The sequence below is a fragment of the Carcharhinus amblyrhynchos genome, chromosome 6 (assembly GCF_965287045.1).
Source record: "Carcharhinus amblyrhynchos chromosome 6, sCarAmb.v2.hapA, whole genome shotgun sequence".
Taxonomy (NCBI): Eukaryota; Metazoa; Chordata; class Chondrichthyes; order Carcharhiniformes; family Carcharhinidae; genus Carcharhinus; species Carcharhinus amblyrhynchos.
In genome coordinates this window covers 114,112,002-114,138,796 of record NC_137329.1, presented here as the reverse complement: position 1 = coordinate 114,138,796, position 26,795 = coordinate 114,112,002, and the positions used below count along the sequence as shown (strand labels likewise).

At 42.9% G+C, this 26,795-nt stretch overlaps 1 protein-coding gene across 3 annotated transcripts in view; it reads right to left on the bottom strand.

The window, feature by feature from the left end:
* The window catches only part of ano6 (anoctamin 6), a 115,810-nt gene that overhangs the window by 34,253 nt on the left and 54,762 nt on the right, over window positions 1-26,795 (bottom strand). For all 3 annotated transcript variants that reach the window (XM_080191244.1, XM_080191242.1, XM_080191243.1), the window contains 7 exons: window positions 21,820-21,885; window positions 13,282-13,560; window positions 12,383-12,493; window positions 11,728-11,843; window positions 8,358-8,492; window positions 2,425-2,530; window positions 185-245 (listed from right to left, as the gene is read on the bottom strand). In XM_080191244.1, coding sequence (XP_080047370.1) covers window positions 185-245; window positions 2,425-2,530; window positions 8,358-8,492; window positions 11,728-11,843; window positions 12,383-12,493; window positions 13,282-13,560; window positions 21,820-21,885 — 874 coding nt within the window. The remainder of the gene's footprint in view (window positions 1-184; window positions 246-2,424; window positions 2,531-8,357; window positions 8,493-11,727; window positions 11,844-12,382; window positions 12,494-13,281; window positions 13,561-21,819; window positions 21,886-26,795) is intronic.

The following is a 26,795-nucleotide window of genomic DNA, read 5'->3' as shown; positions in this document are numbered from 1 at the left end:
GGTACAAAACGATTTTCCAGTGTTTTTCTTCTACAAGCCATAGTTTCCCCTCTTCCAGCTGATTGTTGAGCTAAGGGGTTAGCCAATAGGTCTATTTAAAGTTTTGCTTGTGCAGAGAGCAATGACCAGAAAAAATGTAAATACAATAACTCTTCCAAAAAATACACAGCTGTTAGTAACTTACCCCAAATTCCCATGAACACTGCATACACGAGAGTTCCGTAGTTGTCAAATACAGATAATTTCTGTGGAATATATATGAAAATGTAGTAAACCCGAGCACATTAGTATGTTGAATATAAACAGCTTGAAATGTCTTGTGGCATTCTAATACGGGATTCAGCTATTGCAAGTGAAATTACACCTTTATAAAATTACAGGCAATTTGAAAGGTGATTGTCATGGGTTTTGACATAAACTGCAACATTTGAAATAAATTATGAAATTGCAACTCTGGAAAGAAGATAATGGAGGGGCCTGTCTGACAAACAGAGGAAAATTTAATTACATTGTATTCAATATCTCACCACCAGGTTTGAAATTGAAATTAAGGTGCAGTAAACGTATTTACTTTTGCATTTTCTGCAAAATGTAAAGCTTAAAGAGGTGGCTCAATCTATAAAATAACTTCTAATTGCTTTAAAGGATAGCTGCACTCGATGGAGATACCGGAAATGTCACAGACATACATGCACGTAAATCTAATTTTTAACACACTATCTCTTTTCATTCCTGGATTTGTCCAGGAGTCCTCACTTTTCTGTAGTATTTACTGGAATAGTTGATCTCATAGTGGTTATCTCAGAAGGATGAAAGGTGACCTTATTAAAACATCTAGGATTCTGAGAGGAGCTTGACAGGATAAATGCATTTTGCGGCTTCAACACTGCTTTTCCCACCCGACATCAGTCTATATCAGAGAAAAAACATCCCAGCCGAGGGGTTCCCCACTTAAGATGGAGATGAGGAGGAATTTCTTCTCACAGAGAGTCATCAATTAGTCTTTGGAATTCTCTTCCACAGATAGCAGTGGAGGCTGAGTTACTGAATGTTACTCAAGGTTGAATCAGATAGATTTTTCATCTACAAGAAATATAAGGGACAGACAGCAAAGTGGAGTTAAGGACACAATCGGATCAGCAGTGATTGGTCAAATGCTCCTGCTCTATTTCTAATGATATTATGATTCATATAGATTTTAGAATTGCGTTTTTGTGCTTTAATTTAGGTGTCACTTGAACCAAATTGGTCTGAAATAATAACGTACTTTATAGGTTTGATCTGTGATGATGCTGTGCCTTTAAGAAATGTATTTTGTGTCACGTTTCTTGGGCAGGTTATTTTGTGGAAGTCAGCTCAATTTACCCGGTGCCCCTTTGTCCATAACCAGCAGCCTACACATGTTGATATCACAGAAGCATAACTGATCCTAACTGCTTGAGTGTTTGTTTTAATCGGGGTTAATGCAACTTGGTTATTTTAGTGTTTTCCCCGGGGTTTTTCAGACTGGGGTCTGATGAGGTTGATTGACAGGAACAATCATGTGACTGGGTGGGACTAGATTCACAGACAGAAACAAACACAGTTGCTGCTTGGGATCTCTGTAGAGAGAAGTAGTTCTCTGTCTCTCTCTTTGGAGAATGGAATCTGGGACCTGCCAGAAAATAGGTATCTTCCTCTGAAATTCAGCTGTCTGAAGACAGATCTTTCTCTGGAGGCTGCTGTCTGGGAGTCAGAAGACAGGTGTCTTTCTATGTCTCTGTCCAGAGATGTTAGAAGGCTGGAAGCCTAGTACCATATAAGCTATATGTTTTACACTAACTGAACCTGAGGAGGGATTTTTGTCTGTGGGGATATTGCTTAAATTGGAACTATAGAGATAGCTAGCAGTTAAGATTTATACCTTGTCATATTTAAGTCTTTCAATTGGCAAGAGTTGTGTTTATTCTGTGTGTTATATTTTAACTATGTTGTTAAACAAAGTCTGTTTTAATAAAAACTTCCTTGTGGGTCAATCGAATCATACCTGGAGCAAAACACCTTATGCTTGCACGAATGCCAAAATTAAAAAGAAAAGCTTGGGCCTAGGCTAACTTCATATTACATCTTGTAGTTTTTGATCTGGTTGCTAACAGATTAGTATTAAGCAATTTGAAAGGTATTTTTCTTAAATTGTCCCTCATATACCAATTAAAAAGTTTATGGTAAATTATTAATAGATCAAGGAAAATAATTATACTGCTATCAGGACTGAATTATAAGTTGTGAGTATACATTGTAAACATATAGACCTCTTGTTGATTTCACATAACCGTCTAGGAGTAAGAATCACATTGCAATAAAATTCTGATCATTGGTTATTTTAAGAAGTATTGCACTTAAAGAACATATGCACATGGTAGAAGGTGTTTTGAGTTCACTCACCCTTGATGACTGGCATGTAATATTGAGTCTCCAATATGTACAATCTCGATCACACTGGGGACACATGATCATATGGCCTCCAATCTCGGGATCACAAACTTCCTTACTGTAAAACAGAATAAAAAAGCCAAAAATCTAATTGCTGTAGTATAGCACAGCAGTTTATACATTATGTAGTTCTTTGCAATACGAAACCTTGTAATGTAGTCCGTCTGACAACAAATTATGATAACAGAATGGGTAAAGTGGTGAAGTAACCAAATCCACATTACTGCAAGTGGTTTCCAGTCCAGTTGTGGTGGGACCTGCAGTGGGAGATCAGGGCCAGAAAACCCCAGCCACTGTGTCTCCAACCAACACAAAATAGCTGTCAATGGCCAATGCGTGCACGCACTGGTCTTCATGTGAGGAGAAAACCAAAGACATAACTCCGCTATGCCCAGCCTGCTAAAGAAACTGCATTTTGCATGAAAATGCAAATGTTAGGGTAATTTGAATTAAGCAATGTAAATTGCCGTCAACATTTTGAAGTGTGTTTGGTCAAATTAAAGCGACAGTGAGTTAGGCTGCAGCTGCAATGGATGTTTCCCTGTAAATGACTGCTTATAAACCACATTCCATTTTCAGCCTTGACTTTCCCCCTTAGCTTTTAGCCAGAGTGGTTAGCCTTGGGCTTTTTCTTTTGAAGGCTGCACAATAATGCATGTCATGAAACAGAGAATTGATTTGAGGGTGAGCTCGAACTGTCCCAAGTCTCATTCTTTACCAATATCATTGAGGTGATATTATTAATAACATAACTGTGTACTTTTTCTCCCCGTCCGAACTGTGCCTGGACATATCCTTTTAAAATCATGAATTACTGTCAATTTTGTAAAATTCTAAGACATCGACAAATAATGCACATCTTGCACTTTGAAAAAGTAACATCTTGACCTATTGCTGAATTAGAGAGGATCTTAGCCTGTGCCCAAAACAGTTGTGAAGCTGAGATTGCAGCACCTGGACCAAAGCCATGGTCAGCAGGCTTAGACTATGTGTGACAACACTGTGCCTTTATGAAACGTATTTTACTCGTTTCTCTGCAGGATGATTCGAGCACTCCCTGACATTTTGTCAGAGCTGTTTTGTCTGCAGCTGGTGCCCTCTATTGTTCTTGAAGCAGCATGACCAACATCATGTTTGTTTTAATCTGAACTAATGCAGGGTTCTGTTGTTTTAATGTTCCCCTGGGATTGCAGAGTAGTGCTTGATTGGGATAAATTGAAGGTCAGATCATATAACTGGGGACAGCTATGTTTTCACACAGAATTCCAGCTAGGTTTTTCAGATGCTGTTTTGGAAGCTGCAGAGGGACACTTATCCTTTCCTGTCTCTGAAATCTGGAGACTGAAAGCTGCTAGAGACTAGGTTTACTTCTCTGTTTTGCTTTCCTGAGGATATGAACTTCTCTAAAATCTGCTATGTGAGCAGATTTCTGTCCATGGATGTTAAAAGCTGGAAATCTAGTATCATGTGAGCATTCTTGCATTAATGCTAACTAATTCTGGAGACAGGTGTAAGTCTATGGGGTATTGCTTTTAAACTGGAACAACAGAGATAGCCTGTTGTTAAGAATTGTATTATGTTTAAGTCTTGTGATTGGTAAAAAAAAACTAATTCTTTTTGTTATATTCTAACTGTGTTCTTAAATAAACTTTGACAAAAGCTTCCTAGTAGGTCATCTAAATCATACCTGGAGTGAAACACCTTATGTTCACCAACGCCAAAATCAAAGGTAAAACTTAGGGTCTAAGCTAACTTCACAAAGCGCCTTGGAATTTCTGGCCTGGGCCCTAACAAGAAATAAAAACGGAAAGTGTCTGGAAAGCTCAGTAGGTCTGGCAGCATGTACAGAGAGAAAAAGAGTTGATGTTTAAAATCAAAACATGCCTCTTCTTCAGAATGGGGAAGAAGAGTTCCAAAGAACAATCATGTTTATCTGGAAACATTGACTGTTTCTCTCCATACAGACCATGCTGCCAGATCTCTGAGTTTTTCTAGCATTTTGTTTATATTATTTTAGATTTTCAGCAAACCCAGTATTTTGCTTTTGTTTCTCTAATGCCTACACAGAGGCCATGATGAAAGCAGTAAAGGCATCAAAGTAGGAGGTCAACTGGTCAAAGTAGTGAGGTTTACAGATAACCAGGACCTCGTCACCAGCACAGCAGGAGATCTATAGATAGGATAAATGAAGTGGTGAGAGCATATGGAATTCAAATTAATGCAAGAAGCGAACATTATGCAGGTTGGAAGAAATAATGATGGGAAAGCAGTACTCAAGATAAATGGTCACCTGCTGGAAAGGCATCACCATTTATGTATCTGAGAAACAGCTCATCAGAAGATGGTTACTGCCATAAAGAAATCAGAGCTAGAATAGCCATGCCAAATAATGCATTCTTCAAACATAAAGAATTACTCATCAGACAAGATTCTTAAGGAAAGAGACTGTGGGATGTTTTGCAACACAGGGCTGAAATTTAGAGCTTGAGATATGCTGACGTCCAAAGTTTACAAAGTTGTGAAATGTGGTTCTGGAGAAGATGGAGTGCGTCACTTGGAGGGGTCACAACATGGAAAGCTTTCTTCAGCAGTAAGTCAATCCTAAAATAAAACTTTTACTTTAACAGCATCAAATAGAATGGCTTTTAACATGAAATTCTGAATCTGATAACATGTTAATATTTGGAGTGAAATAAAAATCAGCAAGCCAACAGCATTGCAAAAGCACATGGATTTATACAATATGGGCAGCACAGTGGCACTGTGGTTTGTACTGGTTAGCACTGCTGCCTCACAGCGCCAGGGATCCAGATTCAATTCCGGCTTCGGGTGACTGTCCATGTTCTCTGCACGTTTTTCCCGTGGGTTTCCTCCAGGTGCTTCAGTTTCCTCCCATAGTCTGAAATACATGCCGGTTAGGTGCATTGGCCGTGCTAAATTCTCCCTCAGTGTACCCAAACAGGCACTGGAGTGTGGCGACTCGGGGATTTTCACAGTAGCTTCATTGCAGTAGTAATGTAAGTCTACTTGTGACATGAATAAGTAAACTTAAAAAAAAAGTACAATGTTTGTAAGCCACACACACAGCAAACACTGCTAACTTATCTGAATAGAATGCGTCCATAAGGAACATGCAGGTCTGGTTGGTTCAGTCTGTACACCAGCAATTTATTGTATCCCAGTAGTCTGTTAAGTATTGTTGAAAATGCTTTTGCAAAATAAAATAATTTTGAAAAGTAAAATCTTTCACTGATTTTCATCATGCAGCAGTTTCCCAAGAACATTTTCCTGTCCTGGTGAGGCCTCCATTGGGATAAAAGACTATTAAAATCCATTAGTTTCCAGGAATATTCTGTATGTTTCCAAAAATATTCTGCAATGTCCTAGTAAACTTAACAAACAGTGCAGCTGCCTGTAAGCAAGGAGCAATCCTCTCCAAACAACATTGGATTTATTTATTTATTGTCACAAGTAGGCTTACTAGGGGATCTTCACAGTAACTTCATTACAGTGTTAATGTAAGTCTACTTGTGACACTAATAAATAGACTTTAAATTTTTAAAAACATTAACACTGCGAAGAAGTTACTGTGAAATTCCCTGACTCGCCACAGTCCAGCGCCTGTTCAGGTACACTGAGGAAGAACTTAGCATGGCCAATGCATCTAACCAGCACAGCTTTCGGACTGTGGGAGGAAACCCATGCAGACACAGGCGAATGTGCAGACTCCACACAGACAGTATCCCAAGCCAGGAATTGAGCCCAGGTTCCTGGCGCTGTGAGGCAGCAGTGCTAACCACTGTGCCACCATGCTGCCCCCTTGAATGGATCAGCATGTTTAAGTTACATGATTAACAGGCAAGCAATTTCTAAAATATTCATTCATGGGATGTGGAAGTCACTGACTAGGCCATCCCCAATTGCCCTCGAGAAGGTGATGATGACCTGGAAAGAGTTCCAGGGTTTTGACCGAGCAACAGTGAAGGAACAGCAATATATTTCCAAGTCAGATTGGTGTGTGGCATGGAGCGGAATTTCCAGGTGGTGACATTTCTAAGTTTTTCCTGTCTTTGTCCTTTTAGACGGTAGTTGTGGACTTGGAAGGCACTGCCTAAAGAGGCTTGCTGAATACTTGCAGTGCATCTTTTAGATGGTATACACTGCTGTCAGTGTGTACTGGTATTGGAGGGAGTGGCTGTTTTTGGATGAGGTGCCATTGAAACGGGCTTCTTTGTCCTGGATGGTGTGAAGTTTCTTGAGTGTTGTGGGAGCTGCACTCATCCAGCCAAGTGGACAGTATTCCATGACACTCCTGACTTGTGCCACGTAGATGGTGGACAGGCTTTGTGGGGGGAGCAAGAGGTGAGTTACTCACCACAGATTGCTAATCTCTGACTTGCACTTGTCACCGTGGTTTTTATAGGGCAAGTCAAGTTCTATTTCTGGTCAATGGTAACCCTCATGATTTTGACAGTGGGGCATTCAGCAATAGTAATGTCATTGAATGTCAAGGGTAGATGATCAGATTCTTGCTGTTGGAGATGGTCATTGTTTGGCACATGTGTGGCCTGAATGTTATGCACCACTTGTCAGCCCAGGCCTGGATATTGTCAAAGTCTTGCTCCATTTGGACATGGACTGCTTCAGAATCTGACTAGTTGCAAATGCTGCTGAACGTTGTTCCGTCATAAGTGAGTATTTCCACTTCTGACCTTATGATGGAAGGAAGGTCATTGCTGAAGACGACTGGGCCTTGGACACTACGCTGAGGAACTCTGGGTAATGCATGAAGTTAAATCTTTTTTGAGGATTTAAAGTGCACACTGCAGACACAGTTTGTAATAACAATATGGGTGTATCAGCAAAAAAACCCTGCAACATTACCCAGCAGTGATCAATGCAACTGCCATGACATACTTCAGGAATTTTTTAATATTAGTTCATTGGATATGGGTGTTGCTGGCTGGCCAGCATTTATTGCCCATCCCTAGTTGCCCTTGAGAAGGTGGTGGTGAGCTGCTTTCTTGAAACGCTGCACTCCACATGCTGTGGGTTGACCCACAATACCATTAGGGAGGGAATTCCAGGATTTTGACCCAGGAACAATGATATATTTCCATGTCAAGATGGTTTGGAGGGGAACTTGGAGATGGTGACATTCCCAGGTATCTGCTGCTCTTGTCCTTCTCGATGGAAGTGTTTGAGGAGTTGGAGGGTGCTGTCTAAGGATCTTTGGTGAATATCTGCAATGTATCTTGTAGATATTACACGTGGCTGCTACTGAACGTGGATGTTTGTGGGTGTGGTGCGAATCAAACGGGCTGCTTTATCCTGGATAAGATCAAGCTTCTTGAGTATTGTTGGAGCTGCACCAACCCAGGCAAGTGGGGAGTATTCCATCACACTCCTGACTTATAGATGGTGGTCAGACCTTGGGAGTCAGGAGGTGAGTTACCCTCTGCAGTACTCCTAACCTCTGATCTGTTCCTGTCACCACTGTGATTGTGTTTAAAGTTTATTTCAGTAGAGTTACAAATAGGCTTAACATTAACTCTGCAATGAGGTTACTGTGAAAATCCCCTAGTCGCCAGACTCCGGCGCTCGTTCGGGTACACTAAGGGGAGAATTTAGCATGGCCAATGCACCTAACCTGCACGTCCTTAGGACTGTGGGAGGAAGCCAGAGCACCCGGAGGAAACCTGGAGAGAGAGAATGTACAACTCCGCACACTCAGTGACCCAAACGGGGAATTGAATCCAAGTCCCTGGCGCTGTGAGGCAGCAGTGCTAACAACTGTGCTGCCCACAGTGGTGAGTACAGTTGAGGAATGCGCTATGACGCAATATAAAGAGCTATTTGGATGTCACCAATATGTTTCCACGTACCTCCAAGTATTGTGATCCAGAGTCAGGATTCCAAAAATAAAGCAGACGAGCCCTGCAAATCCTGCAATGGCCAGCATTCCCGTATAGAAACCAAGCCAAGCAAAGTAGATTCCAATTTTCTCTCCAAAATACCTCCTGCAACGTGGAATTAAGAGAAAAGACGATTCAAGCAAAAATAGCAATCTTCCGAAATACAAAAGCAAGTTCAAATGTGTGACAAATAGCAGAACTAGAATGAGTAATGACAGAGTTTTGTAAGTTGCTGACCTCAGTGTGAAGACTCACTGAGAGAGAATTGGGCCTGGAGATTAGTACTCTGAATGTCCCGATTTCTAAAATTAATGGCCAGAGTATGAGATTGCAGGCTACAGTTTACAGGCCACTATGTCTGTCCCTTCAACTGGTCTCCTGTCAAGCGACTTTAGGAATGAAGTCTTAAAATTCTCATCATCAACAAAGCAGTTTGCAAAGGTCAGGGTGACGGCCACTGCAGAGCGGGGCAGCTGAACATGCCAGATCCTGCCCTATTCAGCAAATTAATTTTGGAGGTTGGAGAAACTTGGTTTTTTTCTCACTGGAACAACGGAGGTTGAGAGGCGACCTGATAGAAGTCTACAAGATTATGAGGGGCATGGACAGAGTGGATAGTCAGAAAGTTCTTCCCAGGGTGGAAGAATCAATTACTAAGGGGCATAGGTTTAAGATGCGAGGGGCAAGGTTTAAAGGAGACGTAGGAGGCAAGTTTTTTTTTACACAGAGGGTGGTGGGTGCCTGGGGGAGATACAGGAAGCAGATACGATAGTGACTTCTAAGGGGATCTGGACAAACACATGAATAGAGTAGAGATATGGTCCCCAGAAGGGTTGGGGGTTTTAGTTCAGTTGGGAAGTATGGTCAGTGCAGGCTTGGAGGGCTGAAGGGCCTGTTCCTGTGCTGTAAATTTCTTTGTTCTTTATTTGCAAGGAGCACATTGAATCCTGTGGTAGGGCAAGAAGTGGTCCATTACCTCATAGGATTAAATATCTGGGTGCCATGTTTAAATAGTTCCCAGCTAACCATTCAGTTTTCCATCTGCTCTCTGACTCCCCCTCCCCCCTACACAGCGCCAGGGACCCGGGTTCGATTCCCAGCTTGGGTCACTGTCTGTGCGGAGTCTGCATGTTCTCCCCACGTCCGCTTGGGTTTCCTCCGATGCTCCAGTTTGCTCCTACAGTCTGAAAGATGTGCTGGTTAGGTGCATTGGCCATGCTAAATTCTCCTGACCAGGTGCTGGAGTGTGGCAACTAAAGGATTTTCACAGTAACTTCACTGCGGTGCTAACGTAAGCCTACTTGTGACTAATAAATCAACAAACTTATACATTGCCCTGTATCTTTCATGGCACTCGTAAAAGGCAGGATATCACAACATAGGGGCAGCATGATGGTGCAGTGGTTAGCACTGCTGCCTCACAGAGCCAGGGACCAGGGATCGATTCTGGCCTCGGGTTACTGTCTGTGTGGAGTTTGCACATTCTCCCTGTGTCTGTGTGGGTTTCCTCCCAGAGTCCAAAGATGTGCCGATTAGGTTGACTAGCTACGCAAAATTGCCCCTGTCAGGGGGACTGGCAGGATAGGTACACGAGGTTACGATGATAGGACCTGGGTACAATTGTTGTCAGTGCAGTCTTTATGGGCCGAATGGCTTCCTTCTGTACCGTAGGGATTTTATGAACTGTAGGGGTTCCAGGCAGATGTGTCCCCTCTGGAGTTTTTAGCATCCCTGCCTCCCACCTCATTCCAGCACACCCCATTAAATTCAGCCCTGGTTTTCACTAGCCCTGGAAACTAGGCCAACCAACACTGAATTTAAATTAAGCTCCTAAATACACTGGTTTTAAACGTCTAATCTTTCGAACGAGGGTACACAACCTGCAGCTGTACGAAACTCAGAGGAAGTTGGAGCTGGTTTGTGTATTTTTATAGTTTTGGCTCTCTCGCCCATTGTGGGCAGAATAAAACTCTCCACGCTGAAACAGGACAAACAGGTTATTTGTTCCACCAAGGAGGGCAGTGTTATCTTTTGGAGTTCCAGTCTATTTAGTTCCTGATCTGAGTCATGCAAGAGGAAGGCACTGAGCAAGTGCTGTCACATCTATGAGGTAAAGAGGAGGGAAATGAGAATGGAGAAACGTAGAGAGGTCCCCTGTGGCTTCAAGATGTTTTGGTAGGAAACTGGCAAAGCCATTTGGCTGAAAGGTGCTAAAGAAAATAGATAAAACCAACTATCAATCTTGATCATACTCAACAAGTTTCCCACGTTCTAAATACTGCGTTAAAGTTTGTTGGAACTTAGTATATGGGGAATGTGATCATATTTTAATCTCCATAAAATCTTTACAGATTTACATGGTTGCATTAATAAGTGTAACATTCTTACATTTATTAATTATCCAGTTAATGAACTCAACAGTCCAACAAATTCCCAACTCAACGCATTTCATAGAATCCCTACAGTGCAGAAGGTGGACATTCGGCCCATCAAGCCTGCACCAACTCTCCAACAGAGCATCTTACCCCATAACTCCACAGTTTTATCCCTAACCTAGCCCTAGCCTTCACATCTTGGGACACTAAGGGACAATATACCCTGGCCAATCCACATAACCTGCACGTCTTTGGACTGTGGGAGGAAACTGGAACACTCGGGAGAAACCCACGCAGACTCGGGAGAAACCCACGCAGACACGGGGAGAATGTGCAGACTTCACAGAGACAGTCACTCAAGGCCGGAAATAAACTCCGGTCCCTGGCGCTATGAGGCAGTAGTGCTAACAGGCCACCCTAAGTACTTAGGATGGCCTGACAGGCCACACCATGCGCTTGCAATTCTGGTCCCAAAATATTTTATTAAGAATGAACTCATAGAATCTTACAGTGCAGAAGGAGGCCAGTCGGCCCATCGATTCTGCACCGAGCACAATCCCACCCAGACCCTAGCCCCATTACTCCATGCGTTTACCCCACCTAGTCCCCTTGACGCTTTGGGACAATTCAGCATGGCCAATCCATCTAACCTGCACATTTTTGGACTGTGGCGAAAATCACAGACTGAGTTTTCTTGTAGTTTTTTTCTCAGCTATATTAGATATCAAATGATTTTCCCTAGCATTTTACTTCTCTCTGCTAACCTTCAAACACTGCCAATCAAATCAATGGATGTTAGTGCGTTGATGGATGATGAATCCAATTCTGGGCACACGTACACAACAGCACGTATTTCATCACTAACCATGAGGTGAGTGGATGAGATGCCAAGAGCTTCAGGTGTACTCCTCAGCAATATTTTGCACAAAATAATTATTTGTGTGACAGATGAAAGAAGGGACTACCTGATAAGATCCAGAGGTTGCAGTTTGTAAAAGTTCTTGGGGTGACCCCACTCCTCGTATAGAAGGTATCTCTCATTGTGGCATGTCTCGTCTGATGATTTCTGGTTGAACTTACACTGGAAGAGAGAAGCAAGCATCATAATTTACTGGCCACTGTTGGGTTTCCCCAGGATTGAGGACTGTGGGGGTGGAAACTCTACTCACACAGAGCTGGCTAATCGGAGGCTGGAGACTCCTCGTTACTATCCGTGCCAATGGTAGCACGATGGTTAGCACTGCTGCCTCACAGCGCCAGGGATCCGGGTTCGATTCCTGGCTTGGGTCACAGTCTGTGTGGGGTTTGCACGTTCTCTCCAGGTCTGCGTGAGTTCCTTCCGGATGCTCCGGTTTGCTCCCACAGCCTGAAAGACGTGCTGGTTAGCTGCATTGACCCGAACAGGAGCCGGAGTGTGGCAATTAGGGGAATTTCACAGTAACTTCACTGCAGTGTTAATGTAAGTCTTGCTTGTGACTAATAAATAGATATTAACTACTTGTCTAATTATTCAATGCTGCTTATCATAACATTCTGTCTTCTGTCTGTAATGAGTTTGCATGCACCTCATCCAGGAATAACTGGCTAACAAGTTTTAACGAACAATCTAAAATGACTTACATCATGGAGGGGATAGGCTGCACTGTATGTCTTTGAGTCCAAAAGCTTGGTGATACCAAATTTGCTTGTGCATCCTCTTTTGTATTCACAACGATTCAGAATGTACTTAACCTGCAGAATTAGATTCAAAGAGCGATTTCACAGTGATCAATTTTAGAATGTAAAGAATTGCTAAAAATTGTTTGTTGCAAATCAAAATAAGATCAATGATAATAAGGGAGAAGTGCCGAGCCCCGTCTCTCTGTCCCCAGTTCAGCCAAATGTCCACCCGTAGGAAGGACTGCTGACTTGTTGGCTGTATTCGATCACGTATGTGAGTAGTTATGAACGTTCTATACTCAACTTCAGTGGCATGGTGGCACAGTGGTTAGCATTGCTGCCTCACAGCACCAGCGACCCGGGTTCGATTCCCAGTTGGGTCACTGCGCAGAGTCTGCACATTCTCCCTGTGTCTGTGTGGGTTGCCTCCGAGTGCTCCTCCCACAGTCTGAAAGACATGCTGGTTAGGCCCATCAGCCATGCTAAATTCTCCCTCAGTGTACCCAAACAGGCACCAGACTGGGGGATCTTCACAGTAACTTCATTAACGTACGCTAAGAAGTCTTACAACACCAGGTTAAAGTCCGACAGGTTTACCTGATATCACAAGCTTTTGGAGCGTTGCTCCTTCATCAGGTGAGTCACTCACCTGAAGGACCAGCGCTCCAAAAGCTTGTGATACCGAATAAACCTGTTGGACTTTAACCTGATGTTGTGAGACTTCTTATTGCGCCCATCTCAGTCCAACGCCAGCATCTCCACATCATTGTGAGCCTACTCGCGACACTAACAAATAAACATCAACCTTTTTTTTAATACAATAACAGTCTAGGTGGCAACACAGTTGGTCAGTAACTTACTATTCTGCTTCGAGTAGCTGGCGGGAAGAAGGAATCACGGTCAGCAGTTTGGAAACTGTCAATGTGCGCCATCTCAAACGGTGCAGTGAAATATTCAGGCTCTGGTGGAATCTTGTTTTCATCCACCGAGAAAATCTTTGTGATGCAGTTGAACGTGGAGGTTTTCTGCTTCATGTCGTTGGAATAGAGAGGTAGTTTTATATGAAGGGTTTCGGCGTAACGACAGAGAACGTCCCATGGGGCGTGAAGTTTCAGAAAAATGCAGTTGTGGTCTAAAACCTGTGAATACAATTTAATAACATGAAACGCTGCACACAAGCACGGTAAGACTAAAGCGAGATATGCGGATGTTGGAAATCTGAAAGAAAAACAGAAACAATTTGCATATCAAGCAGCATTTGTCTGGAGATGACCTGAAAAGTTAACTCTTGTTTCTCTCTCTCTCACAGATGTTGCCAGATTCACTGAGTACATCCAGGAATCTCTTGTTTTTTCTCATTTACAGTATTTGGACTGTTTAGTCGACGATTCCCCACGTGAAAAATGGACACAAGTACAATACTGCAGATATCAACACATCATGGATATACATACTTGTTTGAGGTTATTTAGAAATGATTACAAGCCAGATATGTGCATAATAACTGAGTATTTACATATTGGTAGCAATGTACAAACAGCTAGCATAAACAACTATTGCCATGTCCTAATAGAGTTAAAGGTGAGAGTTTTGGCACAAAAAGGAAAGGTGTGGTTTGCACGCGTAGATTCAAGCTAATAATGGCAGGTTTTATTGAAAGGGAGGTGGAAAAAATGTGTCTTTGTGTGGGAGAAACTAGAACCATTGTTCTAAAATAAGGTGTCACCTACTTGAAATGGAGATAAGGCAAAATTTATTCACTCAGAGGGTCGGCTTCAGAATTCTCTTCCTAAAAAGCTGCTGGAAGCAGAATCCTGGATATTTTTAAGGCAAAGGTAGATAGGTTTTTGGTAAGTGGGGATGATTTGTTATTGGGGATAAGCAAGGTGCAGGTTTGAGGTCAAATCTTGTTAAATAGCAGCGTAGGCTTGCGAAATCATTCCCTTTTTGGGGGCAGCTTTCTTTGACATAATAGCAAGTTCCATTGCTGATCACTGACCACAAGATTTAACACAAGAACTTTAGCCCACTGTAATAATTACAACAGGGCACTACACCAATCCATGGAAAATCTGTTCCTTGGACTAGTGTGTCCTATTGAAGGGAATACAGGTCATGGTGAAAGGCTACAGGGAAATCTGAAGTAAATTTGTGAAGCTAAAGTAACCACATGCTGTCATATGTCTATATTTAGATACAAGAATGCAAATGTATTCTGAATGCAAATTGTACAGGTAGCAAGAAACAATAAGGCTTTCAGAAATCAATCCAGTGTCTTCCAAAACTTGTTTCGCCATTAGAGGTAAATATAAATGAAAACAAAAATGGCAGGTTTCTGTATAAAAACAGCTCTCCTTTGGTTATTACTCATAGTAAGTCAAAGAATATGCATTTCACACAGGGGTTGTCCACATTGTGCGGTGAGGAAACTGTGTGGCTGTACACGTGTGAAAATAGAACTCATTGCCACAGAAGGCTTTGTCAGGCCACTGAGTGCATTAAAGAGAGAGATAGATGTGTTCTCGATTAGTAAAGGGATCAAGAGTTGGGAGGGAAAAGGTTGGAGAATAGGGTTGGGAAACTTATCAGCCATGATTGAAATGGTGGAACAGATTCATAAGAACATAAGAAATAGGAGCAGGAGTAGGCCAACTAGCCCTTCGAGCCTGCCCCGCCATTCAATAAGATCATGGCTGATCTGTCGTGGCTCAGTTCCACATTCCCGCCCTCTCCCCATCACCCTTAATCCCCTCTCTTATCAAAAGCCCATCAACCCACGTCTTAAAAATATTTAGCGAGGCAGCCTCCACCACTTCAACGGGCAGAGAATTCCAGAGATTCACCACCCTTTGAGTGAAGAAGTTCCTCCTCAACTCCGTTCTAAACCGCCCCCCCCCCCCCCCATTTATCTTGAGGCTGTGCCCCCTAGTCCTACTATCCTTTCTGAGCGGGAAGAGTCTCTCCACCTCTATCCTATCCATCCCATTCATCATCTTATACGTCTGTATGAGATCTCCCCTCATTCTTCTAAGCTCTAACGAGTGCAAGCCTAATTTATTCAGCCTCTCCTCATAGCTCAACCCCCTCAACTCCAGCATCAGCCTAGTAAACCTCCTCTGCACTCCCTCCAAGGCCAAAATATCCTTGCGTGAGTACGGCGCCCAAAACTGCACACAGTACTCCAGCTGCGGCCTCACCAATGCCCTGCTCCTATATGGGGTGGCACAGTAGCACAGCGCTTACCACTGCTGCCTCACAGAGCCAGGGACCCAGGTTTGATTCCCGGCTTGGGTCACTGTCTTTTATGGAGTTTGCACATTCTCCCTGTGTCTGCGTGGGTTTCCTTCGGGTGCTCTGGTTTCCTCCCATCGTCCGAAAGATGTGCTGGTCAGGTGAGCTGGCCTTGCTAAATTCTCTCTGTGTACCCGGACAGGTGCCAGAGTGTGGCGACTAGGGAATTTTCACAATAACTTCATTACGGTGTTAATGTAAGCCTACTTGTGATTAATAAATAAACAAACTTTACGGTCTAAGTTATTTAATATCTCATTTTAGTGTTATTTCTAGTGCTAGCACAGATATATTGTCCGTCCTACACGTATTACGGGTCATTTTTTGCCATTTTTTTGTTGCATCCTTGCTGTCCACTGCTTCTTCTCCTTTTGGTTTAGTCCTGACAGTTTTCCTGGCATTTGATGCTAGTCTTTTCCATTAGCTGACTCCCAAGGTTGCTCCACAACTCTGCTCCTTTCCTCTTGGCAGAGTCGCTGAGCAGGATTTTGCAATCAGCAGTGAAGCAATCGTGCTCCCCGCTGGCCGCGAGGAAAGCCACCCACAATAATATTTTTAACATTCCCTCCAGCACTCCTTGTTTTTTTCCCAGTGGCAGCTTAAACCTGCTGCCAAGTCGAGGGAATGTCCAGGTTTTCCAGCAAGCAAGGTAAGCAGCCAGTCACCACTGAATAGGCTCAGACAGCAAACCAGCACACAACCCCTTCACTTTTAATTCATATTCTCAGATAGTGAAATAAATGACGAACATGGATTAAGATAGGAGCTAAAATATTATCACAGAATCCCCACGGTGCAGAAGGAAGCCATTCAGCCCATTGAGTCTGCACCGTCTCTCCAACAGAGCATCCCACCCAGGCCCCAGCCCTGTAAACCCGTGTATTTGACCCACTAATCCTCCTAACCTATACATCTTAAACACTAAGGGGGCAATTTAGCATGGCCAAATAATCTAAGTTGCACATCTTTGGACTGTGGGAGGAAATCGGAGCACCCAGAGGAAACCCACAAAGACAGAGGGAGGATGTGCAAACTCCACAAAGACCGTCACCCCAGGCTGCAATCAAGCGCAGGCCCCTGGCGCTGTGAGATAGCAGTGTTGACCACTGTGCCACCATGCCATCCTCTTATAAACCATCTTTAAAACTCTTACTTCAAAAATGTGCATTTTTATCATAATGGACAGGGGGAATGAATTTCTTCACAGAGGGTGGTGAATTTTTGGAATTCTCAACACCATAGGGCTGTGGAAGCTCAATCACTAGGTATGTTCAGGACAGAAATTCTTGGATTTGTCCAAACTAATAACATCAAGGGAAATGGGGACAGTGCAGGAAGCAACATTGAGTAGAAGGACAACCATGATCTGTTTAAATAATGGAGCAGGTTCGATGGCCTATTCGTAGATACCAAAGACACCGATGTCAAATTCTTATTTATTGACCACAGCTCAGCTCAGCTTTCACCACCCATTATTCCTATGAAACTTGTCTCCATACTCCCTGGCCTGGGCCTCAGCTCCTCCCTCTGTGGCTGAATCCTAAACTTCCTAACTCAGACCACAATCAGTAAGAAAAGGCAACAACACCTCCTCCACAATCATTCTCAACATCAATGCCCCACATGGCTGTGTTCTCAGCCCACTACTATACTCCTTATACATCTATGACTGTGTGACCAAATTCCCCTCCAATTCGATTTTCAAGTTTGCTGACGACATTACCGCAGTGAATCGGATCTCAAACAATGATGAGACAGAGTATAGGAATGGGAGAGAGAATCTGATGCGGCGACAATAATCCCTCCCTCAATGTCAACAAAATGAAGGAGATCATCATCGACTTGAAGAAGCGTAGAGGAGAACATGCCCCTGTCTACATCAACGGGGATGAAATAGAAAGGGTTAAGAGTTTCAAGTTTTTAGGTGTCCAAATCACCAACAGTCTGTCCTAACCCTCCCATGCCAAGAAAGCCCACCAATGCCTCTACTTTCACAGAAGGCTAAGGAAATTTGACATGTCAGCTGTGACTTTCACCAACTTTTACAGGTGCACTATAAAAAGCATTCTTTCTGGTTGTATTACAGCTTGGTATGGCTCCTGCTCTGCCCAAGACAGCAAGAAATTGCAGAAGGTTGTAAATGTAGCCCAATCCATCACACAAACCAGCCTCCCATCCATTGACATGTCTACACCTCCCGTTGCTTTGGCAAAACAGCCAGCATAATTAAGGACCACATGTACCCCAGACATTCTCTCTTCCACCTTCTTCCGTCAGGGAAAAGATATGAAAGTCTGAGGTTATGAACCAACCGACTCTTCCCTGCTGCCATCAGATTTTTTGAGTGGACCTGCCTCGCATTAAGTTGATCTTTCTCTACACCCTAGCTATGACTGTAACAGTACATTCTGCACTCTCTCCTTTCCTTCTCTATGAACGGTATGCTTTGTCGGTATAGCATGCAAAAAACCAAACTTCTCACTGTATGCTAATATATGTCAATCCAATCAAATCAAATCCTGCCCCTATGTTCCTATCTGACATTCGACATGAATAGAATTAGCTTTCCAAGGCCAATGTGCCTGTTTAAAAGTAATTACGAACTCCATAATTACACCTTGCTCAACAAGGTGCAACTTTTACAACTGATTTACACGAAGGCCGAATGTGTAGGAGCGGAAGTTCTTGTCTATTCACTGTTTGCCTATGGAGATAGCCGGATCTGCAACAGCGCCCCCTCTGGAGGAGTGCAGAATCAGTGACAGCAACATCTGGATTTGTATATTCTGTGCTTGCGCGGGCTCCCAAAGTTGCTGTTCATTTCGCTGGTGTGATGATGGTGAATTCTGACAGTTCTGATGTTATTACCACTCTGGGTCATTTATTCCATTTGAAACTCTTTCATATCCCTGTAGTGAGGCATTCTTGTTTTCTTTTCACTAATCTTCTCCCCACCCCATCATTGCATTGCTACCTTCCTCCTTATTAAGCTTCCCCACATATAAGTTTCTATCTGAATTTATCAGTTGGTGTTTTTTGTTTCACCACCAACACTGCTACCCTCCAAATCTTTCATTCTCATTATTTCTTCCTCAAGACTCTCTTACTTGCTGCCTCTTTACCTGATGCCATACCCTCTCCTCACGCTCATCCATCTTCAAACTTTTCCCACTTTAATTCCTTGTAGCATTACCAGCATTGAAAGATCCTGGCACAACATTCCCACTGGTGTTCCATAAGCCAGGAAAACAGACATTTCACACTTGAAAATTAATTGACAAATGCAATGACTTCAGTGGGGCCTGTGAGTTAGCCTCTTGGAGTATGAGCTCCCTGATTGCTACCAAATAAACCTGTCAGATTTTAACCTGGTGTTGTGAGACTTCTCACTGTGTTTACCCCAGTCCAACGCCGGCATCTCCACATCATGAGGTAACGACTGCCAGCCTGTGATAGTGTACGAATGAAGCAGTGGCATGATGGGAAAAATGGTCAAGTAATTGGTATAAGATACAGGAGAGCTGACCAAGCCATTCCAAATTGCCAGACCCCTGTAAAACTGACTCTGAATAACCTAAGACATGACTAACACCCGAGAAGGCCAATTGCCTGACCTCAGTTTGTTGTGATAAGGTTGACTTTGCATCGCCCAAGACATGACTAACATCAGGGAAGGTCAACTGCCTGACCTTAGTCTGTCTTGACGCGGTTGACTCCATATACCCTGAGATAACATGCAGGAAATTAGATAAGGTCGGATGAGGGAGTCACAGAAATTTTTATTACGTCAGAAAACAAGACATGATCAGAAATCACAGAACCTTCTTGTCCACTCAAGGTACAAGATAATGGTATTATTGATGAGACAAAGAGGTCTTAAGAGGTCACTGGATCCTAATACAATTGATGATGTATTGCTGCTTGTATTACTAATTGGACATGTACAGTGATAAGAAAAAGGTATAACTACGGAACTGATTCTTGAAGCTGGCGCGGTTGTGATCTAGAATCAACAGTTTGTAGGGACTGCTCTCTGTCTCCAAGACTCTGCCACATACTGCATGCAGTTTTGTGATAAATAAAGGCTAGTTGTTTTTTTAAAGCAAACTTTGTTAAGTTTTAATATCACAGCTCGGAAAACAAGAAATTCTCCACTACAAGCCCAATCAGTGAGTCTCACCTGTATATAAAACTGGGAGTGTAAGATCCACTGACACTCTGGTTTCTGACTGCGAAACTGAAGTACTCTAGCACTGGAATAGAGTTTGTAAATAACGGGAATCTGGTGAAGGGACACTGGTCTCCGAGGAATTATTTCAGCAAATGAGCTGTAAACACTGTGAGCACTTCAAAAATGAAAAATCAAGTTTGTTACAACACAGGAGGTGACACAGTGGTTGGTCCTGCTGCCTCACAGCACCAGGGACCTGGGTTCAATTCCTGACTTCGGTCACTGTCTGTATGGAGTCTGCACATTCTCCCTGTGTCTGCATGGGTTTCCTCCCACAGTCCAAGATGTGCAGGTTAGGTGGATTGACCATACTAAATTGCCCCTGTGTGTCGGGGGACTAGCTCCTGAATAACAATGGGCCCAGCACTGATCCCTGAGGCACACTGCTGGTCACAGGCCTCCATTTTGAAAAACAACTCTCTAAAATCACCCTCTGACTTCTGCCAAGAAGCCAATTTTGTGTCCAATTAGATACTTCATGCTGGATCCTGTGAGATATAAATTTATGCAACAACCTACCATGTGGTACCTTGTCAAAGGCCTTGCTAAAGTCCATGGGGCGAAGGGGATAGGGCCTGGGTGGCATTGTAGTCAGTTCAGACTCGATGGGCCAAATGGCCTCCTTCTGCAAAGTGGGATTCCAATATTCTAGTACAGAAAGTGGCAAAAGGCAATAGAAACGAGGCCTATCAGCGGAATGGAACGCATGGGGCTGAGGAGGCAGACTGTGGAAAATGGAGATCAGGAGTAAAAGGTCAAAGAAGCAGCAGGAGGTGACACACCAATGTGTGGGGCAACACTGGTCAGGAATGAGAGTGCAATGGGGTTTAAATCCGGGCAGCAAGACTGCGAGAAAAGGTATGGTTTGAACTGAATCAATTGGTAGACTAAAAGATTAGGTAGAATAGCAGCATTTGCTGTTAGGGGGCTTTGTAAATGATATTTTTTCAGGGCATTGCACCTTATATTTTGCTCCAGGTACCATTAAAAGCAACCAGGGCTCTCACTGCTGACCTCTGACAAGCAGCTTTGCTGGGAAACGTACATATATATATATTCTAGACTTGACACCTCGTGATAGATTAGCCTGCCAACATTCACTCACACGAGGAATGCAACACTCAACATAACAAATACTACGCCACTAAGATGAGAAATTTCTTCACCCAGAGAGTGTTGAGCCTGTGGAATTCTCTACCACAGAAAGCAACTGAAGCAAAAACATTGGGTGGCACAGTGGTTAGAACCATTGCCTCACAGCATCGGGGACACAGGTTCAATTCCCGCCTCGGGTCACTATCTGTGTGGAGTTTGCACATTCTCCCCGTGTCTGCGTGGGTTTCCTCCGGCTGCTCCAGTTTCCTCCCACAGCACAAAGGCGTGCGGGTTAGGTTGACTGGCCATGATAAATTGCTACTTAGTGCCACGGGAGCTAGCAGGGCAAATACGTAGGTGCTGGCGGGGATTGTTCAGATGCAGCCCTTGGGGTGCAAGGGATCAAAGGATATGAAGGGGAAGGCAGAAACAGGTTACTGAGTTGAATGATTATAATGAGCAGCAGAGAAGGGTCCCGAGGATGAATGGCCTTTCCTCCTCTTATTCTCTACGTCTCTGTGTAATATTTTAGGGTGAGGAGAGGGCAAGAAAACAGAGGGAAAAGTGACAAAAAGGAGAACTAAAAAGGGCATAAATTTGTATTTGGTATAAAATAAATGCTTTGAGAACTCAGTCTGAGTTTAATTGTCTAAATGAACAAATTTGAGGGAGTTAAAATTGAGTCCTGGAAAGCCAGGCAAGGTGGCAGCATTCCCTCAGGCCACATTTCTACTGGATCGATTGAATAGTGGAAAGTATAAAAAATCAGAAGTGCACTCACCGATCTTGTTGCTTCAATCTCTAATCCGTACGTCTTCAAGTTTTGTTGAAAGAGTGTTCTTTTTCTCTGTGTACCAAATATAGAAAAGAGACTGCTTTTAAAAAAAAAGTCACATGGAGTGAATCAAATTGGTTGAAGATCGACATCTGTGATGCTGGTGACATCGGGGAGCACATTTGGCTGAAGATGATTGCAAATGCTTATCTTTTGCACTGATGTGCTGGGTTAAAGTCATAGAGATTTACAGCATGGAAACTGGCCCTTCGGCCCAACTTGTCCATGCCGCCCTTTTTTTTAAAATCCCAAAGCTAATCCCAATTGCCTGCATTTGGCCCACATCCCTCTATACCCACTGTACCCATGAAACTATCTAAATGCTTTTTAAAAGATAAAATTGTACCCGCCTCTACTACTACCTCTGGCAGCTTGTTCCAGACACTCACTACCCTCTGTGTGAAAAATTTGCCCCTCTGGACACTTTTGCATCTCTCCTTTCTCACCTTAAACCTATGCCCTCTAGTTTTAGGCTCCTCTACCTTTGGGAAAAGATATTGACTACCTACCTTGTCTATGCCCCTCATTATTCTATAGACCTTGAAAAAGGTCACCTCTCAGCCTCCTAAGCTCCAGAGAGAAAAGTCCCAGTCTATTCAGCCTTCCTTATAACTTAATCCATCAAGTCCTGGTAGCATCCTAGTAAATCTTTTCTGCACTCTTTCTAGTTCTTTATTTAATCAGAATTGCACACAATATTCCAAGTGTGGCCTTACCAATGTCTTGTACAGCATCAACAAAACATCCCAACTCCTGTATTCAATGGTCTGACCGATGAGACAAAGCATGCCGAATGCCTTCTTCACCACTTTGTCCACCTGTGACTCCACTTTCAAGGAGCTATGAATATGTACCCCTAGATCTCTTTGTTCTGTAACTCTCCCCAGTGCCCTACCGTTAACTGAGTAAATCCTGCTCTGGTTCAATCTATCAAAATGCATCACCTTGCATTCGTCTAAATTAAACTTCATCTGCTAGTCATCAGCCCACTGGCCCAATTGATCAAGATCCCGTTGCAATTGGAGATAACTCTCTTCACTGTCCACTATGCCACCAATCTTGGTGCCATCTGCAAACTTACTAACCATGCCCCCTATATTCTCATCCAAGTCATTAATATAAATGACAAATAACAGTAGACCCAGCACTGATCCCTGACGCACACTGCTGGTCACAGGCCTCTATTTTGAAAAACAACTCTCTACAACCACCCTCTGACTTCTGTCAAGAAGCCAATTTTGTGTCCAATTAGATACCTCATCCTGGATCCCATGAGATTTAACTTTATGCAACAACCTACTATGCAGTACCTTGTCAAAGGTCTTGCTAAAGTCCATGTAGAGAACATCAACTGCACTGCCCTCATCTACCTTCATGGTTACCCTTCAAAAAACTCAATTAAGTTCTCCCATCATTGTTTTCAATTGAATTCTCCCATCATTGGGAATGGGACTATTTGTGGAGCCTCCTCTTCCAGTGAGTTATTGAATTGTGCACTGCCATTCAGGATTGGATGTGGCAGGACTGCACAGCTTAGGTCTGATCCATTGGTTGTGGGATCACTTAGCACTGACTTTAGCATGCTGCATGCAAGCAGTCCTGAGCTGTACCTTCACCAGATTGATACCTTGCTTTTAGGTACACATGGTGCAACTCCTGACATGCTTTCCTGCACTCCTCATTGAGTCAGGGTTGATTCCCTGGCTTGACAGCAAAGGTGAGAGTGAGGAATATGCCAAGCTGTGGGCTTTTAGATTCTGGTTGCATACAATTCTTCTGCTGATGACCCACAACACCTCCAGTTTTGAGTTGTTAGAAATATTTCAAATCAATTCTTTTTAGCCCAGTGCTCCAGTCACACATGATGAAGGGTATCCTTGTTGTGAAGATGAGATTTCAGCTCCAGAAGGACTGTGCAGTTGATTACTCCATTACTATTTCTTTCCTTACTCATGACCCCTCCATGTAGCTGCATTTAGAGGGCTGTGGACACTGAACACTGAGCAAGATGCACCCAGGACACTTCTTCTACACTGCCCGGCTAGCTCCATATCTGTTTGATAGTAACCCAATCCCTCTCTGCCTGCATACTCTTAAGCTGCAGACTGACCAGGACACAAGACTCCTCCAGATGCTGACACTTCTTGCAAATGCTTATCCAGGTAGAAGAAGCATCTTGAAGATGTTGCGTGACACAGTTGTGCATTTGATTAGACTAAAGTGCCCTGCCGTACCTCTACTTTTTGCACCACTAACTCAATTTAATAGATGATTGGAATGTTGGATATTGAATTTTCAGTGCTTGCTGCATCTTTTGTATTTGCTATTAGATAGGCCTGAATGTTAAAGGAATTCTGCAATGTCTGGAAATGGTAATATATTAAAAAAATTTAACTGACTACAGCAGTCATTAAAATCAATGCTGGGGCAATTGAAAGATATGTGGGTAGTCTCTGATAAATATGCAAAAATCTGCCATAGTACTATTCTAATTACCTATTTATTATTGTCACAAGTAGGTTTACAGTAACACTGCAATGAAGTTACTGTGGAAATCCCCCAGTCGCCACACTCCGGCACCTGTTCGGGTACACAGAGGGAGAATTTAGCATTGCCAATGCACTTAATCTGGGTGACTGCTTTGCTCTTCAATGTGGTACAATGACCCAAATCTTGCAATGTAAGCATCCCCAGCAGTAAGCTCTGAGGCACAGGGGAAATACCCAGCTTACCAAAAATGTGATAACAGCCTGTCCCTTAAATATTCAACATCAGTGCTGATTAACTGTGATCAGAAGAGAGCCCACACTGTCACAAGCCCCATTCAGCAGGAGAAATCCAGCCTGTTACTGCTCAAGAATGAAAGGAACCAGTTTCTCAGCTTATATATTCCAGCATCTTATAATGGGATCATCAAACCAAAATTGTCTAATTAAGATGTTTGCGAGTCAGAGTCATCACATTTGTTAATGAAGTCTGTACTTAATGATCTGAGCTCAATAGCTTTCACAGAAAACTTACACCACATGTCTGCAAAACTGACTACTGAGTCTGTTTTTATAACAGCATTTTATAATAATTTGAGATGTCCAGGAGAAAATAAATGGAGCGTGTGAGGGCAAGCATGTAGGGACGAAGCATATGGGGGGAGGGAGGGTGTGTGTGTGTGTGTGTGTTGCTTTCCTCTGCAGCATTTTGGAGTGACACCAAAGTCGCACTCACTCCTCACATTATACCATGTGTAAAGATAATGACCAGTTTAGTAGTGCTTCTCATTTGCCAAGGATCAATAGAAGCAATACAATTTAAGTTTGTCAATTAAACAAAGCTCAAGATTCTTCACATGAATGCATTGAGTTGACCTCTAGCCAACGCCAGACCATCCTCTTATGGGGTATACTGTTGAGTCTTAACCTTCTGTTCCCACTGAGTTCATTTACACCTCATCATTTTGGAGTTGAAGACCCTTTTCTATTAGCAGACTGTGTAACCTGCTACGTACGGCAGAAATTACACTGTCTGGTATAAAACATCAATGGATCCATCCAGATACCTCCATCTCCAAACAATTCCCTTCCTAAGTAATGCAGTGATTGCCTGATGAGCCCAAGAATAATGTACGTCTGTTTTATTTTGTGGATTTTGTACAAGTGTCACAAACCAGATTCCCAAGCGACACTGGGTCACTACGTCATTTCTTTGCAGTCACGTTTAAACAATGTGGAGAGTTTTAGCAGTGTTCGTACAAACTATCTTCATCTTGTCACAATCTATCTGGATGTTGAAAGAGTGACATCCTAATAGCCGCTAACCAAGAGAAGGTATTTACCCCTCAAACATGTGCAGAGGCCAGTCATACATCTGCTCCTTTCAGGAAAAAAAATAAATGAAGCATGAAATGATCTCACTTTTGTGAACGTTATTATTGATGATACTTGGAATAATGTAGCAAGTTTTATCCATCAGAGGCCTAGATGGATTCTGCAGCACAAAAAAAGATAAAACTACAAGTACAACAGTAAAATTCATTGAAGTTGCATTCAGATGTGAAGAAACAGTCATAAATCACAGAAAAGAAATTGTGAGGAGAATGTTTTGTGTTTATTCAAGAATAATTTCCCACTCCTACATCCTCATTCCATGATGGGTAAAGAAGAATCAGCTTTCACCCGAATTGTGAAGGAAAATGTTCTAACGTGTCAAGAGTCATAACAGAAGGTGATGACCTAGTGATATTATCGTTAGACTACTGATCCAGAAACTCTGTTTAAATTCTGGGCACCTGGTTTCGAATGGCAGATGGTGGAATTTGAATTCAATTAAAAAAATCTGGAATTAGGAATCTACTGATGACTATGAAACCATTGTCAATTGTTGGAAAAACCCATTTGGCTCATTGTCTAGACTTCCCGCTAGGATCCCATGCACCCCAAACATAATGGCTGATATTTTATGATCTCGCTCGGGTAGGGTTTGTAAAATCCCACCTGAGGCCAATGGAGAATTCCATTCTGCGAGCCGTACCTGCCCCAGCGGTAACATTCCGGCCACACTCTTCCACCTTCTTCCATCGAGAAAAAGATACTTAAGTCTGAGGACGCTACCGACTCAAGAGCAGCTTCTTCTCTCAGGACATCAGACTTTTGCATTAAATTGATCTTTCTCTACATCCTAGCTATGACTGTAACACTACGATCTGCATTCTCTCTTTTTCTTCTCTATGAACAGTACGCTTTGTCTATATAGGGCACAAGAAACAATACTTTTCACTGTGTACCAATACATGTGACAATAAATAATTAATGTCCTTTAGAGCAGGAAATCTGCCATCCTTACCTGGTCTGGCCTACGTGTGACCCCAGAGCCACAGCAATATGGTTCTCCAAGGGCAACTCGGGATGGGCAATAAATGCTGGCCAGTC